Source organism: Anthonomus grandis, chromosome 12 (assembly GCF_022605725.1).
Source record: "Anthonomus grandis grandis chromosome 12, icAntGran1.3, whole genome shotgun sequence".
NCBI classification, from domain to species: domain Eukaryota; kingdom Metazoa; phylum Arthropoda; class Insecta; order Coleoptera; family Curculionidae; genus Anthonomus; species Anthonomus grandis.
In genome coordinates, this window is record NC_065557.1 from 20,279,967 (window position 1) to 20,297,619 (window position 17,653).

At 32.9% G+C, this 17,653-nt stretch overlaps 2 protein-coding genes across 2 annotated transcripts; one reads left to right on the forward strand and one right to left on the reverse strand.

Annotated features, from left to right (window-relative positions):
* Positions 1-1,475: 1,475 nt before the first annotated feature.
* On the reverse strand, positions 1,476-4,499 carry LOC126743406 (uncharacterized). Its single transcript, XM_050450484.1, has 4 exons — positions 4,304-4,499; positions 4,047-4,183; positions 3,768-3,971; positions 1,476-3,670 (listed from the first exon to the last, which is right to left on the reverse strand). Exons 3-4 carry the CDS (start codon positions 3,922-3,924, stop codon positions 2,598-2,600), a joined length of 1,230 nt encoding a protein of 409 aa, XP_050306441.1. The 5' UTR covers positions 3,925-3,971; positions 4,047-4,183; positions 4,304-4,499; the 3' UTR covers positions 1,476-2,597.
* A 146-nt stretch (positions 4,500-4,645) lies between these two features.
* On the forward strand, positions 4,646-17,051 carry LOC126743405 (UDP-glycosyltransferase UGT5-like). The gene is made up of 5 exons (XM_050450483.1): positions 4,646-4,787; positions 5,094-5,348; positions 9,241-9,939; positions 10,276-10,504; positions 16,326-17,051. The coding sequence occupies exons 2-5, from the start codon at positions 5,111-5,113 to the stop codon at positions 16,648-16,650; spliced, it is 1,491 nt and encodes a 496-aa protein (XP_050306440.1). The 5' UTR covers positions 4,646-4,787; positions 5,094-5,110; the 3' UTR covers positions 16,651-17,051.
* Positions 17,052-17,653: the final 602 nt, after the last annotated feature.

Below are 17,653 nucleotides of genomic sequence, written 5' to 3' on the forward strand. Positions count from 1 at the left end.
ACAAAAGTAGTAGGGAAAACTTGATTTTGAATGCCACGTACCTGTAAGTAGAAGTATAGAAATTGACTCCTGGGAAGTGAAAATAACATTTTTAAATCATTTTAGAACTTAGATGCTTATGAGACCCAAAACACTTCCCTATTTGGATTTATAAAAGCTATTTCACAGAAGTGTTCCTACCAAACGAAGACTAAAGATAAGAATCCATTAGAAAAGTTACCTATCCATATTTTGTCAAGCTAAATGGAATTTACCTACAATTGTCCAAACAAGAATTTTTATCATGTCATCGTCTACAAAATTATTCTAAGCGCATAATGCTTATTTGCAAACAGATATCAGGACGAAGTGTTTCAAGAGATGATGAAACAGGAAAACATTGCAATCGATCCAGTAAAACACCTGTTGGACAAGTACAGTCTGTTCATGATCATATTTGCGTCAGCCATTATAGCAGACAAAAAAATCGAAACAGGCTTTACCTCGACCATGCGATTAGCATATCTTGTCTTTATTATAATTTTTACATTAACTAGTGCAAGGGTAAAAATATTACGCCTGTTACAGAGGATAAGTATCGACGATTATTTTGTAATGAATATAACAAAGGTTTTAAATTACCAAAAAGCGATACATGCCTGACATTCGATTCTAAAAAAATTGAAATGCAAACCGCTGCTAACAAAAATAAAGAAGATCTTAAAAGACTAAAACTTGAGCTTGAATTACATCACAGGCAAGCAGAAGCCATGTCAAATAGTATGAAAGAGGAAATAAAATCATTTGATTTACAGCAAACCCTTGCGACATCCAATCTTACTGTTTATCCGGAATTCTACTTTCGTAAAGCCTGGACTTACAATTTAAGTATTCACGATTGTGTAACTGAACAAGCAGCAAGTATGTATATGTAGACAGAGACTACGGCCAAAGGGGGAAGTCACGAAATTGCAAGTATAATATTAAAGTACAATTGAAGAATCTAAACTTGACGTCTTTACGGATAACTGTTCAGACCAGAATAAAAATTGGCTAATTATGTCACTTTGGATTTAACATAAATTCAAAAGTATTGAACATCCATTTTTAGTATCAGGACATATATTGCTTGCTGAGAACCATAGTGGCGAAAGTAAAAAATGCACATTTTGAGATAATGGACTGCAGAGTATTGATTATTATTTAAAAGAAAATTTTAAGCTCATAAAATGGGATTTTTTTTTTAAAAACTAAAATTTGCTTTTACTTTGTTTTGTTGTCTGATTATGGATATTAAATTGAAAAAATTTAAGTGTATAGGTCAAATTTTGATTTTGTTTTTTCGCCACTATGGCAAAAAAATATATTTTTATTTTAAATTTTAGTTTAATAATGACTTGAATGAAAAGAAAAAAAGAAACTATTATAATTGTTAAATGAGAAAATTCAAAAAAACCCTTATACAACAATGATAGCTTATAAATAAAATACAATAACAAAATGAAAAAACTTTATAGTTCAAAAAACATCACTTTTTTTGTCACTTTCAACATTTTTTTCTTATTAATAGTGGGTATAACAGTAGTAGCTTAAGTGGTAAACAAAAGCAAGTAAACACATTTAAATTTTAAAAAACCTAAAATAAACGCTTATTGACTAACAACAACTAAATTTAATAAGCAGTCTTATAGTTGCAGAGATCAATAACACATTTTGTTTTGTTTAACAAAAAAAGTAGACTTCTGTTTCAGTACAGATTTTAATTTTTGTGGTGAAGGTTTTCGAAAAAGGGTGCATGCGCTCGAGGAATTGATTTATTTTTAATAAGAGACTGGAGATCGTCAAATTTCTTTTTTTTAATAGGAATACTTTGGGTATATGCGGGCAATAAACTAAATCCCCTTATGTCTTTTTGAATCGATTTTCTAGTTTTTGTAGCATTATTAATAATCAGATAGCGAAAGTTGATGTCGCTATAAGATGTTTTAAAAAAGAAACGATCTACGTGGTTCTTTTCAAAGCGGATGATAGAAATATCATTTAAATAGATAGATAGAAATATTACAAGTCAAACTTTTCACCATTTGAGTCTCGGTTAAATTCTTTATTTGCAATGCCCTCCTGTAATCTGTCCCCATGTCCCAGTTCATTAACAACAAATCTTACACCCTTTTTCTTTGCGTTGTTAATAATGGTTGCATATTGTGCGGGTACGTAAATGGGACCATTTTTAAGAGCTTTCTTAATTGCTTTTTCTATCACGGAATGACTTGCATCCCCTTCATTTTGCCCATGCCCGACAACAATAAATTTGTGTCAATCAAATTCAAAATCACTAGCAGCCTTTTTTAAAAAAGTTTTTTTTAAAAAAACCTCTGAGGCTGCTAGTAATCTAAAAGGCATGAGCCAATTTCGTTGGAACCACGTTTTCCTTCCCCTTCGTGCCAGAAGTAGCATTGAACTGGTCCTAATCCTTTTTGTTCCAGTTGGCAAACGGTAAAGTTATATGAATTTAAACGTGATTTGTAGTAGAAATAATTAATGTCCCCTTTTGGAGTGGGTAAAGCGGCCTGCAAGTCGAAGCAAGCGACTTTATAATTATCGTTGATCAGTGTCATCTATTTTTTTTCCTCTCTGGAAAGTTCTTTTTCTTTTATATGCGCATTGTAACTGACATTTAAAGCTATTTTCTCTTCAGGATTTGAGTTTTTAAACGTTTCACAAGTTTGGCACTGGTCCTTTTTCGGTGAGTGAAAAGACATGTTAAATTCGAAGAGAAAAATATGGCGGTACATGGAATATTTTCCATAAGAAGTGTTATTTGTTTTACACATCTCAACATAATCCCTATACAAATCTGAAAGATTTTTTCCCCCATCAATGAATTTTCTCTGTGTATTTGCCCTAACGTAATGACTTTCGACTGTTGGAATGGAAGCCAGATGCTCTCTTATGGTATTCTTTAGTTCCTGTGAAAGCATATTACTTGGTTTTAGGCCACGTTTTTCCCCCTCTAGAAATCCGTTGTCATTTTTAGCCTTTACAGTTCTTACAAACCTATCAGAAATATCTAATGTGTTTCTAAAAAATTTGAAGCACACAAGTATCTGTTCATCATTTTTTTTTTTTAAATATGAGTAGTTAAGGGTGCGGGTTTTTAGTCGATTTAATACCAAGCGGCGAGATAATGGCTGTATACTCTGCATGTGTCCTAAGACGTAATTCCTCTGCTTGTGCAAATTTCCCAATGCCCAAAATTTTTCAAACAAAAGTTTCCTTTCCTCTTCGGAAAGTTTAGTAGCATATTTAAATCGACATTTTTCAACGTCGCATGCATTAAGGATTGTTTTAGCTGGTTGCAACTTTCGACCATTGATAGAGCAGTGCTCTTGACCTGAATTGCGAAGAGTTTTGGCCACAGACTTTTTCCATTTATTCTGATTTCTTTTCCTTTTCTTTGAGTTTAAAGCTGCGTTATCATCAGGTTCGGTTGAATCATTACTTGAAGAACTCTCATCCGCATGGCCATCTGTATTTATATTAAAAGTGGGGCCAGCATCATCATCGTCGAATGAATCTTCTGAGCTGGATCCGTCCGAAGAAGAAGTATTACAGCTCGAGCTGGAAGAGGATGAGGAACTTGATGATTCCTGGGAATCCGACTGTTGATTATCTTCCAACGTGTTGATTCCTGAAGAAATAAAAGGTTAAAATACTTAAAACAATAATAACTGCTATTCCTAAAATGCATGCATGCACTTCCTAAAATGTATTATGAAAAAACCTACCGTCTACGATGGGACTTGACTGGGCCATAAATGGTTCTTCATTACATTTCTCAGGTAGAGGAATCTGTAATTCAGGTTCAACAAGAGGAACTTGCGATTGCAGTGTTGATTCCACTATAAAAGTACTCTTTGATTTCACGACAGGACTACTCTCCATATTACCAAAAACGTTTACCTGGCCCCTTGTAATAAGATGCGGGCTACCTAAAATAATATTGGTAGTAAAATAATATTGACATTAAAAAATACGTACTTGACGTGACATTAAAAAATAAGTACTTCTAACGTCCAACTTGGGAGGAACAGTATGTTGAGCAACGTGTTTAGAAGATTGAGCAATTGTCGAAATTCTTCAAAATCTTCAATGGAATATTCAAAAGTATCCATTTCAGAGTTTTCACTGCTGTTAATAATATCTGAAAAGTAAAGAACTAAAACGTATAAACGATTCCAAAGATTGGTAACAATATGCCTAATAAGTAACAGAGATAAAGATTTAGGTACTAAATTATATTTCGTTGCATACACCGACTCACCATCACAATTTTGACTGACTTGATTTGATTGTACTTGTGTCTTATCACCACTAATTCCTGGATTTTCGATTTCTTCAGACACCGGTGGTCTGTAATCAAAAAATATTTATCTAAATTATTTACACCTACTGCCTAATACCTAAATGCTCATGTTAATAACTAATGCTTAAGTTTGTTAACTTAATTTTTTCTTGACATTTAAAATGATATATCGCACTATTTCAGGTTGATAAAATATCCATTATTACCATACATTTTTGCTTACTATTCGCTTGCGTGTCAAATAGACAAATTTTAAAAAAAGTTATTAAGAGTGATTCATTTTAAAATGAAGCACTGTATATTCAATTGTGTACGGTTAGCTTTAGATTAATGCGCGTGAAACAAATAAGCTCCGATATTAACCTAAATTTTGTATCAGATTAAAAATTGGTTTTTCGCAGTCTGTATTACAGAGATGATTAATACCTATGAAGAACAAGTAGTAAGTTTAAAAGTTACATAGCTTTACAATATTTTACGTACCCCTATACTTATATATTACATATATGAAATGCCCTAAATATAAATGTATTTATTAGTTTATATACCTGATTGACCTTGAGACTTGTAGTATCAGTCAACACCGTTTGTTTGCGATTTCGTTTAACATATAATATATAATAAGAGATATCTAATTTTTTAGAAATTCATGCACTTTAAGATTTTAATGACCCTTATACCTAATTACTAATAAAGGCAATGAAACTCAATTTGTAACTTTTATTAATGTTGTTATTATTACTTACAGAATCCTGCAATACAACCATGAAACTATTTGTTCCTATATTATGTATAGTACTAATTCACAATGCTTCTGCTGCAAGAATTTTGGTGTTATTACCACATATTTACCTCAGTCATTTTAAAGCGACATCAACATTAGTAACAGAGCTGAATGCTCGAGGACATGAAATTACGTTGGTTAGTCCCTACCCAAATGTAATTAATACTTACTATAATATTACAGAAATTGATATAAGAGATGTTATAGAACCCATAGCAGGTAAGAGTCTAAGATTTACTTTAGCATTAAAGTAATAATTTAATAATAGATATCGACGAATAATTTGTCTAATTAAAAATGAAACACGTACGAAAAATACTGTATAAAAAGATATAATCTGGTATCTCCCAACCACTTGTACAAATGATTTGTTTCGAAATAAAAAGTTGTTTAAATTTTATTTGTGATTATCGTAAAAAATACTTTATATAAAAAATATTTTAATAAAAATCAAAATTTATTCATTAACCTCAAAATGCAGAATAGATAGTATAAACAAGAAAATAAAACTGATTAATAAAACTCCATGCATCTTTTGAGTTAAAAAGTCTTCATTTAGAGATTTAAGTCTAGTGACCGAAAGGGTGACTTAATTGCACCCCTTGGTCCAATCCAAAGTTCTGTAAGTATGTGATTTCAAAACTTTCACACATTTAACGAATAATGAGAACCTCCGTCTTTTTCAAAAATCATTTCTTGTCATTGTATGCATATGTTGCATTTTATAATAAATTCAAGTTCCAGTTAACTTTCCAGGAAAGAAAAAAGGCATCTACAATAGAATTTCCAAAGATACCAGCTCATACATTCAACTTCTGGGGATGTTGTGTATGTGTTTCGTGAAAAGTCCTTGGATTGGTATTAGCCCAATAACAAAAATAGGGCTAATCCATTAACTATGTAAGAAGTAAATTCACTCATCTGACCATGGTAATAGCCAATTGTCTTGTACTTTCAGTACAAAAAGTACTATTCAGTACAATTTGCTCCAATACTGCTAGCGCCGAAAGTTCATTTAGCGGCCTTTGTTTGTTATTAACAGAACCTCTTTCGTGAAAATTAGTCACCAATTCGTGAACGTTGGTTAAATAGCTCAGCAACCAATTTCCACATTAACTGTTAAAAAAAAACAGTGGTTAATTAATACTTTCTGCTCGTTCTGTAATTGAATACACCATAACTGACAAATCTAAAAGGTGTTTTTTAAACAGTTTCCAAACACTTCAGTACTTTATTTTTTTATTTAATTCCAAATAAGTACTAAAAGGACTTACTTACTCTCCTACTACTTAAACTTATTTTTTTGTAAAAAAAGGCTAATAGCTAGGACTTTATTTTATTACTATAAACCAGTGTTACTCAAACTTTTTTCGTGACGAGACCCTTTTGAAAAACTAAATTTTTAACGGAATCCTAAACTCTAAACTAAAAGCAAAAGCAGTTATATGTGAATTGTTTATTAATAATCATACAAAAAAAGATAGATACAGTAAGTAGTGAGTTAGTAAGCAAATGATAACACTAAGTTCATTTAATGCGAGGCATGTAATTGTTTTTTATTCCTCATTAACTGGGTAATGTCAGACTTGATAGAACAAAGTTGAATTCTCATGTCTGGTTCGGCATTCAGTATATTGTGGTATTTTGTTTTTGTAGCTGTATATGCTGAAAATCCCGTTTCACACAAATACGTTGCTGGGAACGGCAGAATAACATTCAAAGCTTCTGTGGCAAGTTGTGGATATTCATCACGAACCCTACACCAAAAATCATTTAGTGAAATTATTTTGAACAATGATTCCATGCTTGTATCCAATGTCACTTCTACAAATAATTCATAAATCTGATTTGACATATTTTTAGGCTTCTGCAATTTAGATGAAAAAGGGTTTTGAATCCATGAGTTTATTTTCAGTTTTGTATTCTGTTCTTCAGAAGAGTAAAATTCAAAAGTCCCTTGCAGACCATTGAGATATTGCACCAATTCAACAAATATTTCATTTTGAAATAGTTCTGTATCACTAAGACTATGGTGACTAAGGAACTCACTTAGCAATAAAAAGCTTTCGATTTCTCTCTTACCAAAACAAGTAATCCAAAAATCTAATTTTCTTTTAAAGGCAGTTATTTTGTTGTTAGCAATAAACTGTTGTCTATTTTCCTTGTAGTGACAGGTCTAATTCGTTAAGTTTTCCAAACATGTCTGCTAAAAATTCAAGTCTAAAAAAACAGCTTTTATTGGACAAATGGTCTTTTAAATTAAAAGGAACATCTATAAGAAAAGCTTCTAATTCTGTTCTTAGCTCAAAAAGCCTTGTCAAAGTTTTACCCCGAGACAACCATCTCACTTATGGAGCAATAGTGTTTTATGATCGCTACAATAATCTTCACATAATATTGAGAACAATCGGGATTGTAGTGGACGTGACTTGACAAAATTAATTATTTTTACTGACTCATCAAGAACCAATTTTAGATTTAGTGGTATTTTCTTAACCAGGAGTGATTGTCTATGCAGGATGCAGTGGCTGGAACTACAATTTGGCGCTTTCATTTTTATTCGTGATATTGCTCCTGTTGTTCTACCTGTCATTGCCTTGGCTTCATTGGTACAAATATCAATGCAATCATTCCAATCGAGTTGGTTTTCTTCAAAAAATATGTTAATCGTGTTAAAAATTTATTCTCCGGTTGTGTTAGTAGGCAGCGATGAGCACATAAGCAAGTCTTCTTCAAGTGAATGTTTATATGGATATCGCACAATTACTAGCAAGATGGCCAGTCCAGCAACATCAGCCGACTCATCCATTTGCAAGACGAATTTGTTATTTTGAAGCTATGAAACCAGTTCTTGTTTCATGTTTGCTGCGATATCCCCAGTTCGGCGCGTAACTGTATCGTTCGAAAGCGGCACTGTAGCAAGATGCTTTACAGATTTTTCGTCGAGCATACATTTTGTTATGTCTACCACACATGGTTTTATTAGCTTTTCAGCGATAGTGTGCGCTTCTTTTGCTTGGTGTGCGGTAACTAACCAAATACGATGCCTTCGTGGCCTTTTCATTCACAGTCTGATCCGCATACGCCATAGTTTTTTGGCTTCTTAATAATTTTTTTTTTTTACGTAGAAAAAATTCTTTACTTTTGTTTTTAAAGTCGGGATGTACAGTTTCTAAATATTGGCACATCTTAGCAGGTACCATCGAACTATTAGGAAGGAGTTTGCTGCACAACATACAAAGAGGTTAGCCGTTGGAATCAACAAATCCGAGATTAATGTATGATCATCATACTTTCGTTTTTTTCACCATCAGTGTGTCATTAAATATTTTACTACTTGAACTTTAAACCATAAAACTAGAACTTGACGCCGTCATATCACCTTGATTTAAATTTGATGCATCATCCAAGCGAACCACATTTTTTGCAACACCTTTAAGCCCGCGCTCCACTCTTCTTTAACACTAATTTGATTTGGTCAATTTTATGACAAATAGTATCTCTTGACGCACGAAATACAAGATTTTACAACCACTACGAACAACAACAAGACAAGCGAACATAAAATACTGAGCGCGGCGTTAGTAAATTTTGCGGTACGTTGCTTGATTAATAAATTCTCCGCGCCAAACAATCCTCCTTTATATTATACCAGCAACCATCGAATCATCTCGAATTCCTCAGAAACTTCGGAGAGCCAGACGATTTTATCCGAGCACGAGAAACAGCGCGACGAACCGATTGCTTATAGTCCGGGGGCGAATGGTGGCGTACGAGTAACGCTGTAACATTTTCGTTTTGGTTGTTTATTTTTATCTTAGGTAACTTATAGGGTCCACTTTATTACATGCATTCATTTATTATTACTGCTGGCGGAGCCCTACTGGAGGTTTCGCGGAGCACACTTTGAGTAACGCTGCTATAAAATATAATAGTTCGTGAGGGAGGGACAAATTGGTAACATGTACCCTCCTCATATTTGAATAATAATCAGAAATAACATATATTTATTTTATATTTTATTAAGAAAATAGCTTTTATATGCCCCTTATTTTTATTGGTATAATTTTATTTGTTAGTTGCATTATTAACTTTCTGTATTTATTTTTAGCTTTTACCACAAAAACATTAAGCAGGACGATAAGCTCAAGCCACTCATCATACTTTTGGTCACATCTTCAATATACTAGCCAAATTGGTTATCAATACGCAAAACAAATATTTGAAAATATAAACTTTCAACGCCTAATTCATTCAAATGCAACATTTGATTTGGTGCTTTTGGAGGATGTTGGTGCCGATGCTTTGACAATTCTAGCTCATATTTGTAAATGTCCTTTAGTAACATTGCTTTCGGAGCCCGTATCACAGTTTTATAAAATTTATTTGACTGATAATATTTTCTGGAAGCAATTGAATGAAATTCAAAATAGCCATATATTTATAATGACAGAAATATATAGAGAATTTATTACAATTCCTTATCAAAATCAATTAATGAAAGAAATAATACCAGTAGCACCTGATTTAAGAAATATTTTATTTACAACTAATTTGGTCCTACTACCAAGTTATACGACTATTGGAAATCTTATGCCTAAATATCTAAACGTTAAACAAATTGGTGGTTATCATATAGATGAAACCATAGCATTACCCAAGAAAAATATTGACCTATTTTACAACAAAGGAGGTATCGTTATTTCCAGTAATTTGCCAGATTTAGCAAAAGAGGCTTTGAAAAAGTTTATCACCAATAACAAGATAAGCGAATATTTTATTTTCACACCAGATGTGGCTGAAGTTATTGGTAAGTTTAATATTGTTAAAAAAGTAGTCCATTATTAGCAGTATTTAATATTTAAAAAAAATTACATATAGATATATGTTGTTGGTACAATACTAAAAGTATGGATGGGCAATATGAAACTTTTGACTTAATAAACTTTTAAAGTAAGATAATCACAATACACCGACTTTTGTGAAGGCGGACCTGCGATTCTGCTATACTTTTTTTTTATCGAGATTATGGTAGTGTGTAGTAATAAAGGAAATACTTTTATTGGTGTATTTAACTAGACAATACCAATTCTACATATACATTATATTCGTTTTGCGTTCCAAATATTTATATTTATCATTTTAGCGTACCGAAATGTGAAATTACTAATAACCGATGGAGATGTATACGATATATCTTCGGCGATTTTTCACCATATTCCAGTGATAAGCATATCCGTAAATAGGTGGCAGAAGCGATTTTTGGTAGATATACTAGCAGAAATGGGATGTGTTTCAATAGTTTCTATAGATGAATTAGAATCTGCAATATTTTCTGAAGTTCTTAATGAAGTATTATTATCCAATGGCACCAGGTAAGATATAGTTGCTATGTATGTCGGATTATTTGTGCTTGTATAAGATAGCTCGTTTACTCTTGAGGGAATCCAAAGAATTTTGATTTTTTAATGTCTTTAAAGAATATTTAAGAAACATATACCACAATGTTCTAGGACTATGTAAAATAAATAGAGCAAATGTATAAGGTAATAATACAGTCCTGCACCATGCCTGTGACAACTTAGAATAATTTAAAAAATAAGACCTAAAGCGACTTTACACTAAAGCTTAAATACGAAACAATGAAATTTATTTCTTTTTTTTTTAAAGCTTAAATGGTTTACGTATAATAAATTAACCCGAAAACAGCCAAAAAGACTAAATTTTCAGAACTTACAATTTAACCCTTTTTTAAAGTAACGCTTTTTTATGTTATAGTGTTTAAATTCCGCACTGCTTAAGTGACACCATTGGTGTAAAAAACGACTGTTTAAAAAAATTGTAATATGAATTAAGTAATTCTAATTACAAATCTAATAATTCTAAATCCTATATGAAAAATGGTTTGAGACCAAAGCGAAAAAGGGTTAATAAACATGTAAAAAGACGCGAAATTCGGCTAGTGACAGGTCTTTTAACCGGTCACTGGCACTTAAGAAGCCATCTCCATACTATCGGTATTGCGGACAACCCGGAATGCCGATGGTGCTGTGAGGAGGATGAAACCGTTGACCATGTAGTGCCCAGCACTCACGCGCGCCAGGTTCAAATACTTGGGTAACACTTTCAGTGTACCGAGCGGCTTTAAGTCCTTCAGACCAGAGAGCCTTATCGGTTTCTCTAAGGCCGTTGGGCTCTGGTAACCCCCGGTGGGGCATGACGGGTCCATCAGGAGACCTATATGCACAACTGCCTTGGCAGCCCACTGTTTCGTCAATTCAAGACCATTCCCACCCAAATCGTCCAAAGACAACATACAGTCTTTATATTTTCCGTTTCTAAAAATGGAAATACCATGTTTAATCAAAGAACAGTTAGAACCTGAATCAGACAGAAAAAGAACAATCTTACCATTTCAGATTTTATATAGCCTTATGCCAAAACCTGAACCTACACCAAATTGACCTGCTCTTCTTCATACGACAGCTGACTAGTAGAAAAATTTTATTTTTTGGGACAATTAGGTGCAATATGTCCTCACAATCAAAAGGTTTTCCCTGTTTATTATCGTGTACTACACGTCTATTTGCAGATCATACCTTCACTCAATATTGATAGGCTTTATGACAATCCGCTTCTCTCTGGATGAGATAGAGCACGACGCTTCACACTGATTTAATAATCGACGGGAAATGGCGCATTTAGGTGTAACATCCTGTAATCTCTTGCGCACGGTTTCAGATCTATTTGCAACAACATGACAGACTGACTGTGAGAAGCAGAAATTAATGCTGAAGGACTCATCTCTGCATGTTCATAATTTTTTTAACAGTAACTCCACTTGGCTAGTTGAAAAGTTTAATTCTGTTGCATTTTCTGATGTCAAGGTATTTAAAACCACTTGAGGAGAGGTTCATCCCACTTCTGATTTCGGAGGATTACTGTTATTGTTTTCAAACCAAATTTAAACACTGCAAAGATAAGAGCTTGCAATCCATAGCCGGTGACGGATCTTGACCAATTTTCTCTAAAAACTGACGATCCTTGCTATTAAACTTAATATTACCCTTTTTCACGAATCCTTTATTCATTCCCGGCTACGTTTCACTCGTTAAAATATTTATCTCATCTCGTATCGTGCTATAGGTGCTGAATAGGTCAGCCAAAAATTAGAAGCCAAACTAATAAAGAAAGAGTATCCTATGGTTGGAACCTTTGGTGTGACACTCAAATCACAACCAAAACAGTTTTACCACTAATTTCAATGAATTAAATACAGAGATTTGGAGTGCTAAAACTGTTTTGTGATTTTACAAAGAATGCTTTATCTTTCATGTGGTGACGCCGCAGTCGCCAGCCACTTAAAAACAAATATAAACAAATACCCTAATTTAAATTAAAATATTATTAAAAATATCTAGAGGCGACATATACAATACACAGGAAATTTAGTATTATTGTTTTATACTCAATTTTCTGTCTATTATTGCAATAAATGTATTCTAAATTTTTTTGATATAGTATATTATCAAATCTTATTAATGTGGTCCTGACCACATTTGCTCTAACGATGGTATTACGCCTTTATGCAAAACAGGGTAGGCTTTCTTGTAAATACTGCTGTTGTAATTTTGTCTCACCCTTTGTCTTATTCCGCTTTATCTCTAAAATGATGTTTTCCTATGCGACACCTTATTTCTTCCACAGCTGTTTCGAATTAATGTTTGGGGATTGCTGTGGTGTGTGAGGTTTTTGGCAAACATTATGGAACGTCCATTATTATACAAGTCTTACAGTGTGCTTGGGATCGTTATCTTGTTGAAATAAATCACAACCTACAAGCTCAAGCTTTCTACACTCGAGTTCAAGGTAAAAAGTTAGAAGTTTAGGTTTTAAGTCCTTAGGATACAAAAATTGATATGTTGTTAATAAGACCACAATAAGACATTACTGCCTGCGTGCTTCATTCTTGGACAAACATTTTTAATTTTTAAAGCTAGACTATAGCTTTCTTCCACATTCATCCCGTCCATCCGATCCAAAAATTTACATTTTTGTTTATCATTATGATTAAGGTTTTCCCAGAACTACTTATTTTGTTAACTTGTTCTTGGGGGCAATTGCATAAGGCTCATTGGATACCGACGATTGAAATACCACCAAACCAGAATTAAGTAGCATGTAGTGGCTTGCTACGTTTCGCTACTGCGCTGGTATTACGGTTTCCAATAATGAGCAAAAAAAAGTATGATGATACTTTCAGGATTTAAATATTCTGGAAGTAAAATACCCGGCTATTCGGATGTCCGGGCGCTGGGTGATTCTGAGAGCTCTTCATACGGATCCCCTAAAAAGAGAAGAACACCTTCAACAAAGCTGAGAGTAGCTGAGAAAGCTGCAATACACGATGGCTAAACACAAATATACATTCAGTGCATCAGCACCTGCAAGATCAAAAACCTAATGTTCTTGTTCTTTTAAAAGCAAAAATCTGTTCTACAGCACCTACCACTAATTGTTTGTATCCTGGATATAACCTACACCTCCGATTTTAAGAAAAATTCAAACTATGTGTTTACGTACAGAATAGCCTCTCTTTCCACCGAGAAGAAAAGCTGGACCCAAAAAACTTAGACGTTATATTGGTCAAAATACCGTCAAAGACAGACATGACATTTATGTACTTCCTCTGCCGACCACCGAGCAATATAAATTATACTGACTTTTTTGCAACACTATCCATGATCTTTGATAGTCTTCGAGCACATTATCCGCTTAAATTATATTTTTAGGTGATTTCAATGTCCGCAATATCCCATGGCTTAAATACCACAACAAACCCAATGAAGGGGGGAATTGAAGCCTTTGCTATAAGTTGTTGTCTTACATAACTTGTTGAAAAAGGGGAATTTTCGGCGCTTCTAGATTTATTTTTTACCATGAATCCAGAACCGTATACTGTAAAAGTTTTATCTCCCTTGGGTTCATTAGACCACAAATAACTATCTGCCAAATTACCATTCCACCAAACAAAGTAGCGCCTCCCCGTAGAGTGTGGCACTGCAATACTGCACACGGGAGAGATGTAAAACAGTTTTTCGTCGACTTGCCTTGGCACTCTGTATGCTTCCAATTATCCTATCCCAACATATGTAATGACGACATTACAGAAGTGATTTTGACGAGCATGGAAGCTTATATACCACATTCTAATAAAAGATTAAATAATAATACAAAACCTTGGTTTGACAAAAACTGTTAAAAACAGTTGAAAGAAAACACCTAGCATATACCCTATTAGGGCAAAACTAAACCCCCGAAAACCATGCCCAATTTATCGACGCAAGCAACAACTGCAAAAGAGTTATCGACTGAACCAAGGAATCGCACAATCACAGGATTAAAAGCAAGTTCCTTAGCTGTCCGAACAGTTCCAGATCCTTTTGGCCTCTTGCCAAATCTTGTAACTCCAACTTTAGTAAACCATCAATATCTCCACTAACAGATGAAAATGGACAATTGGCGACCACATCAAATGAAAAAGCCAATATGCTAGTCAGCTTGTTTTCTTCACATTTCAGCCTACAGGTTCCCGCCGGAAAAACACCACCAACAATGGAGCAAGTCAATCACAAAATGGCGGAGTTGACTTTTTGCCACAGAGATGTCCGAAAGACCTTGCAAAATCTAAAAACAAATAGGGCAACAGGACCCGACGGGATACCTGCCCTGGTACTAAAACAGTCCGCAAATGAACGTACTCCTGTACTTTCTAAGCTATTTATTTATCTTATTGTACAGTATATATATCTTTTTATTTTATTTTCGACATTTTTTTTATTTTCTTATATTTTATTTTCGACACGTATCTGGTTGACGATGTTGGAATCTTCGGAGGAGAATTAAACTAAGAATAAACTGATTGAAACTACAAGAATTACAACAAAAACATATTTATTGAAATTAAAAGTATTTTGCTTTAAAGTCGTAAGTCGTTGATTTCGGTTGGGGACTTTCTTAAGCTTGACGGTTAGTCATTTTCCCATACTTATTTAATGAAAAGAAAATGTATCCTTCTGAATACAAGGCATCAGTTACTATGTATTTGAGCATCCACTTAGTTTAATTAATCAGCACCTAGTTCTGTAGCACTTTTCATTGTTAGTTTTAATATTGCGGATGCTCGTAAGTTATGATTCGTAAATTTGACTTTCTTATTGGTGAGGCTAAGTTTTTCGTTCGCAGGTCAATTTATTTATCAATCATCATTTATATATCAAATTTCCTCTAACCGGTATACTTTTGTACTATTTCCTATTGTTTTTTCTGTATAAATTTCTTAGATAGTCGGATAGAGCAGATGTACTACTCAGATGTTGACTTTATTCCTGACCTGACCAACCATTTCAAAGATACGCGGGCTTATCTCTTTCTTGAATAGTTTTAGTGGATTGTACTGTATTCGGCCCGTCCTTTAACCTGCATGATCCAGTTCTTTTTCAAGATAGTTTGTTAAACATCTTGGGCCTTCTCCTCCACGCCAGATAAAAGTAGAATAAAATAAAAAAACATATTTTTTTGCAAACTTTGGGAGTTTCCTCGTCCAACCCTCTACTATTTTGTTGAATTCACCACCTATTTATCAGTAATATAAAATATTCCTTATAGTATACTTATTGCAAAAAGTTGTGATTTGATACAGTATTCTTTGGAGTGGTGATTTCTGTTATTTTCTTCTCTACTTCACGGATTGATTCTTCTCCAAAATGAGACAGTCTTGTATTGCATCTACGAAAAATATAAATTTTTTGTAGGCGCAATACGAAAAATTAATATTAATTTTTTTTTAATTTCTGCGCTTATTTTGCTTGTACTGCCAAAAACGCTATATCTTAAAATGGAATTTATAAATTAGTATGAATAAAAGACTGCAGATATTTATATATAATATATTTGCAAATAAATATAAAAGCATACTATAGCAAATAGTTAAAAGAAGACGGGGAGAAGAAGACACATTTATTTACCTGAAAAAAGTGTTTAAGAAAGAATAGAAATATGGTACCGAAATAGTCTAAAAATATATTTGGAATGGCTCAATTTGTTAATAAAATTAGCATTATAGTCGTTACAGTAATAATAGAATACAAAATTGTCATGTTAACTAAAATATAATTATTAAATATTTTATTGCAGTTTCCAGCAACAGCTGCAACTAGCCTCAATAGTTTTGAATACTCACCCCATATGGCCAAGGCATGAAGCAGTTTTTTGGATTGAACATGTATTAGAATTACAAGGGGCTTCATACTTAATTCCACGCCACTTGAGATGGACTAATAAAAACCACCTTATTTTATTAATCATTGTACTGACAATAATCGATATTGTACTGTTAATAATATTTTATTGGATTTTTAGACATTTGTTTATCATGCCATTATTATTTTTCGGAAGGACATTACGGCAAAAGTTAAAAAATAGAAAACAAAAAGCTAATACTCCATATATTAAATTGTAACTTAAATTATTGTAATTACTAACAAATAATATTAAAACTAATCTGATCTAATCATGTAAAATATAAAAAGCTCAAAAGTTAATTATAATATTTTAGATTATTAATATATAGTGGGCCTGTCAAGGCTTCTTTATTAGCTGTTTTGTATTAAAAACGGTATTGTTGTTGTTTTGTGTTTACGAAAATCTAATTTCATTTTTAGAAATTGCTAATGATAATGTCATTTTGGAAAAAAATTAAGTAAGTAATTATTAAAAAAAAGTAAGGATCCTGCGCTACATATTTTTAAGGATTTTGTAAATTTAAAAGTAATAGATAAATTTATTTTTTGTAATCCTTATCTAAATTTTGTTAAAAGCTGTTAGCCGAATAAAATGTAGAGAGGAGCTTTTTAACTAAAAGCTAGCTTTTTAGATAAAAATGATAATAGATATTAAGTAATGTATACAGGGTGATTGATGGTTGATAGTACTTACCTTAAACATTTACGGAGAACGTAAAATGGATTTTTTTTTTAAATTTGGCATCATGGATTTTAGCTGGCGATCTAACGATTAAAATTATTTTTAGCGATACAGCGTTGCCGCTTATACCAAAAAATAGTAGCAACTTTGTTATTTTAAATGGAATACCCTGTATATTATTTTATTTTCCGATCCGCTGTCACTTTATGATTGTTTTTGTGTAAGTTGTTCCTACCTAAGCAAATGGTATACTAGATACCGGTAAACAGGAACTACGTCAACGACTTATCAATTTCATTTGTCACCAACATCCTTCTGAAATACAAGCAGCGACAACACATGCTGTACAACGAAGGATTTTGAAGTGCTTATAAGTCAATGGCAAACATTTTGAAAATTTATTGTAACTTACTTATAATCTTAGGATAACTAATTAAATCATTTTTAAGTTACGAAACAAATTGTATAAAGTTATTTTGTATTCGCACAAATTTTCTTTTATCCATTTTTTATAAATTAGGGTACATTTCGTTGAACTT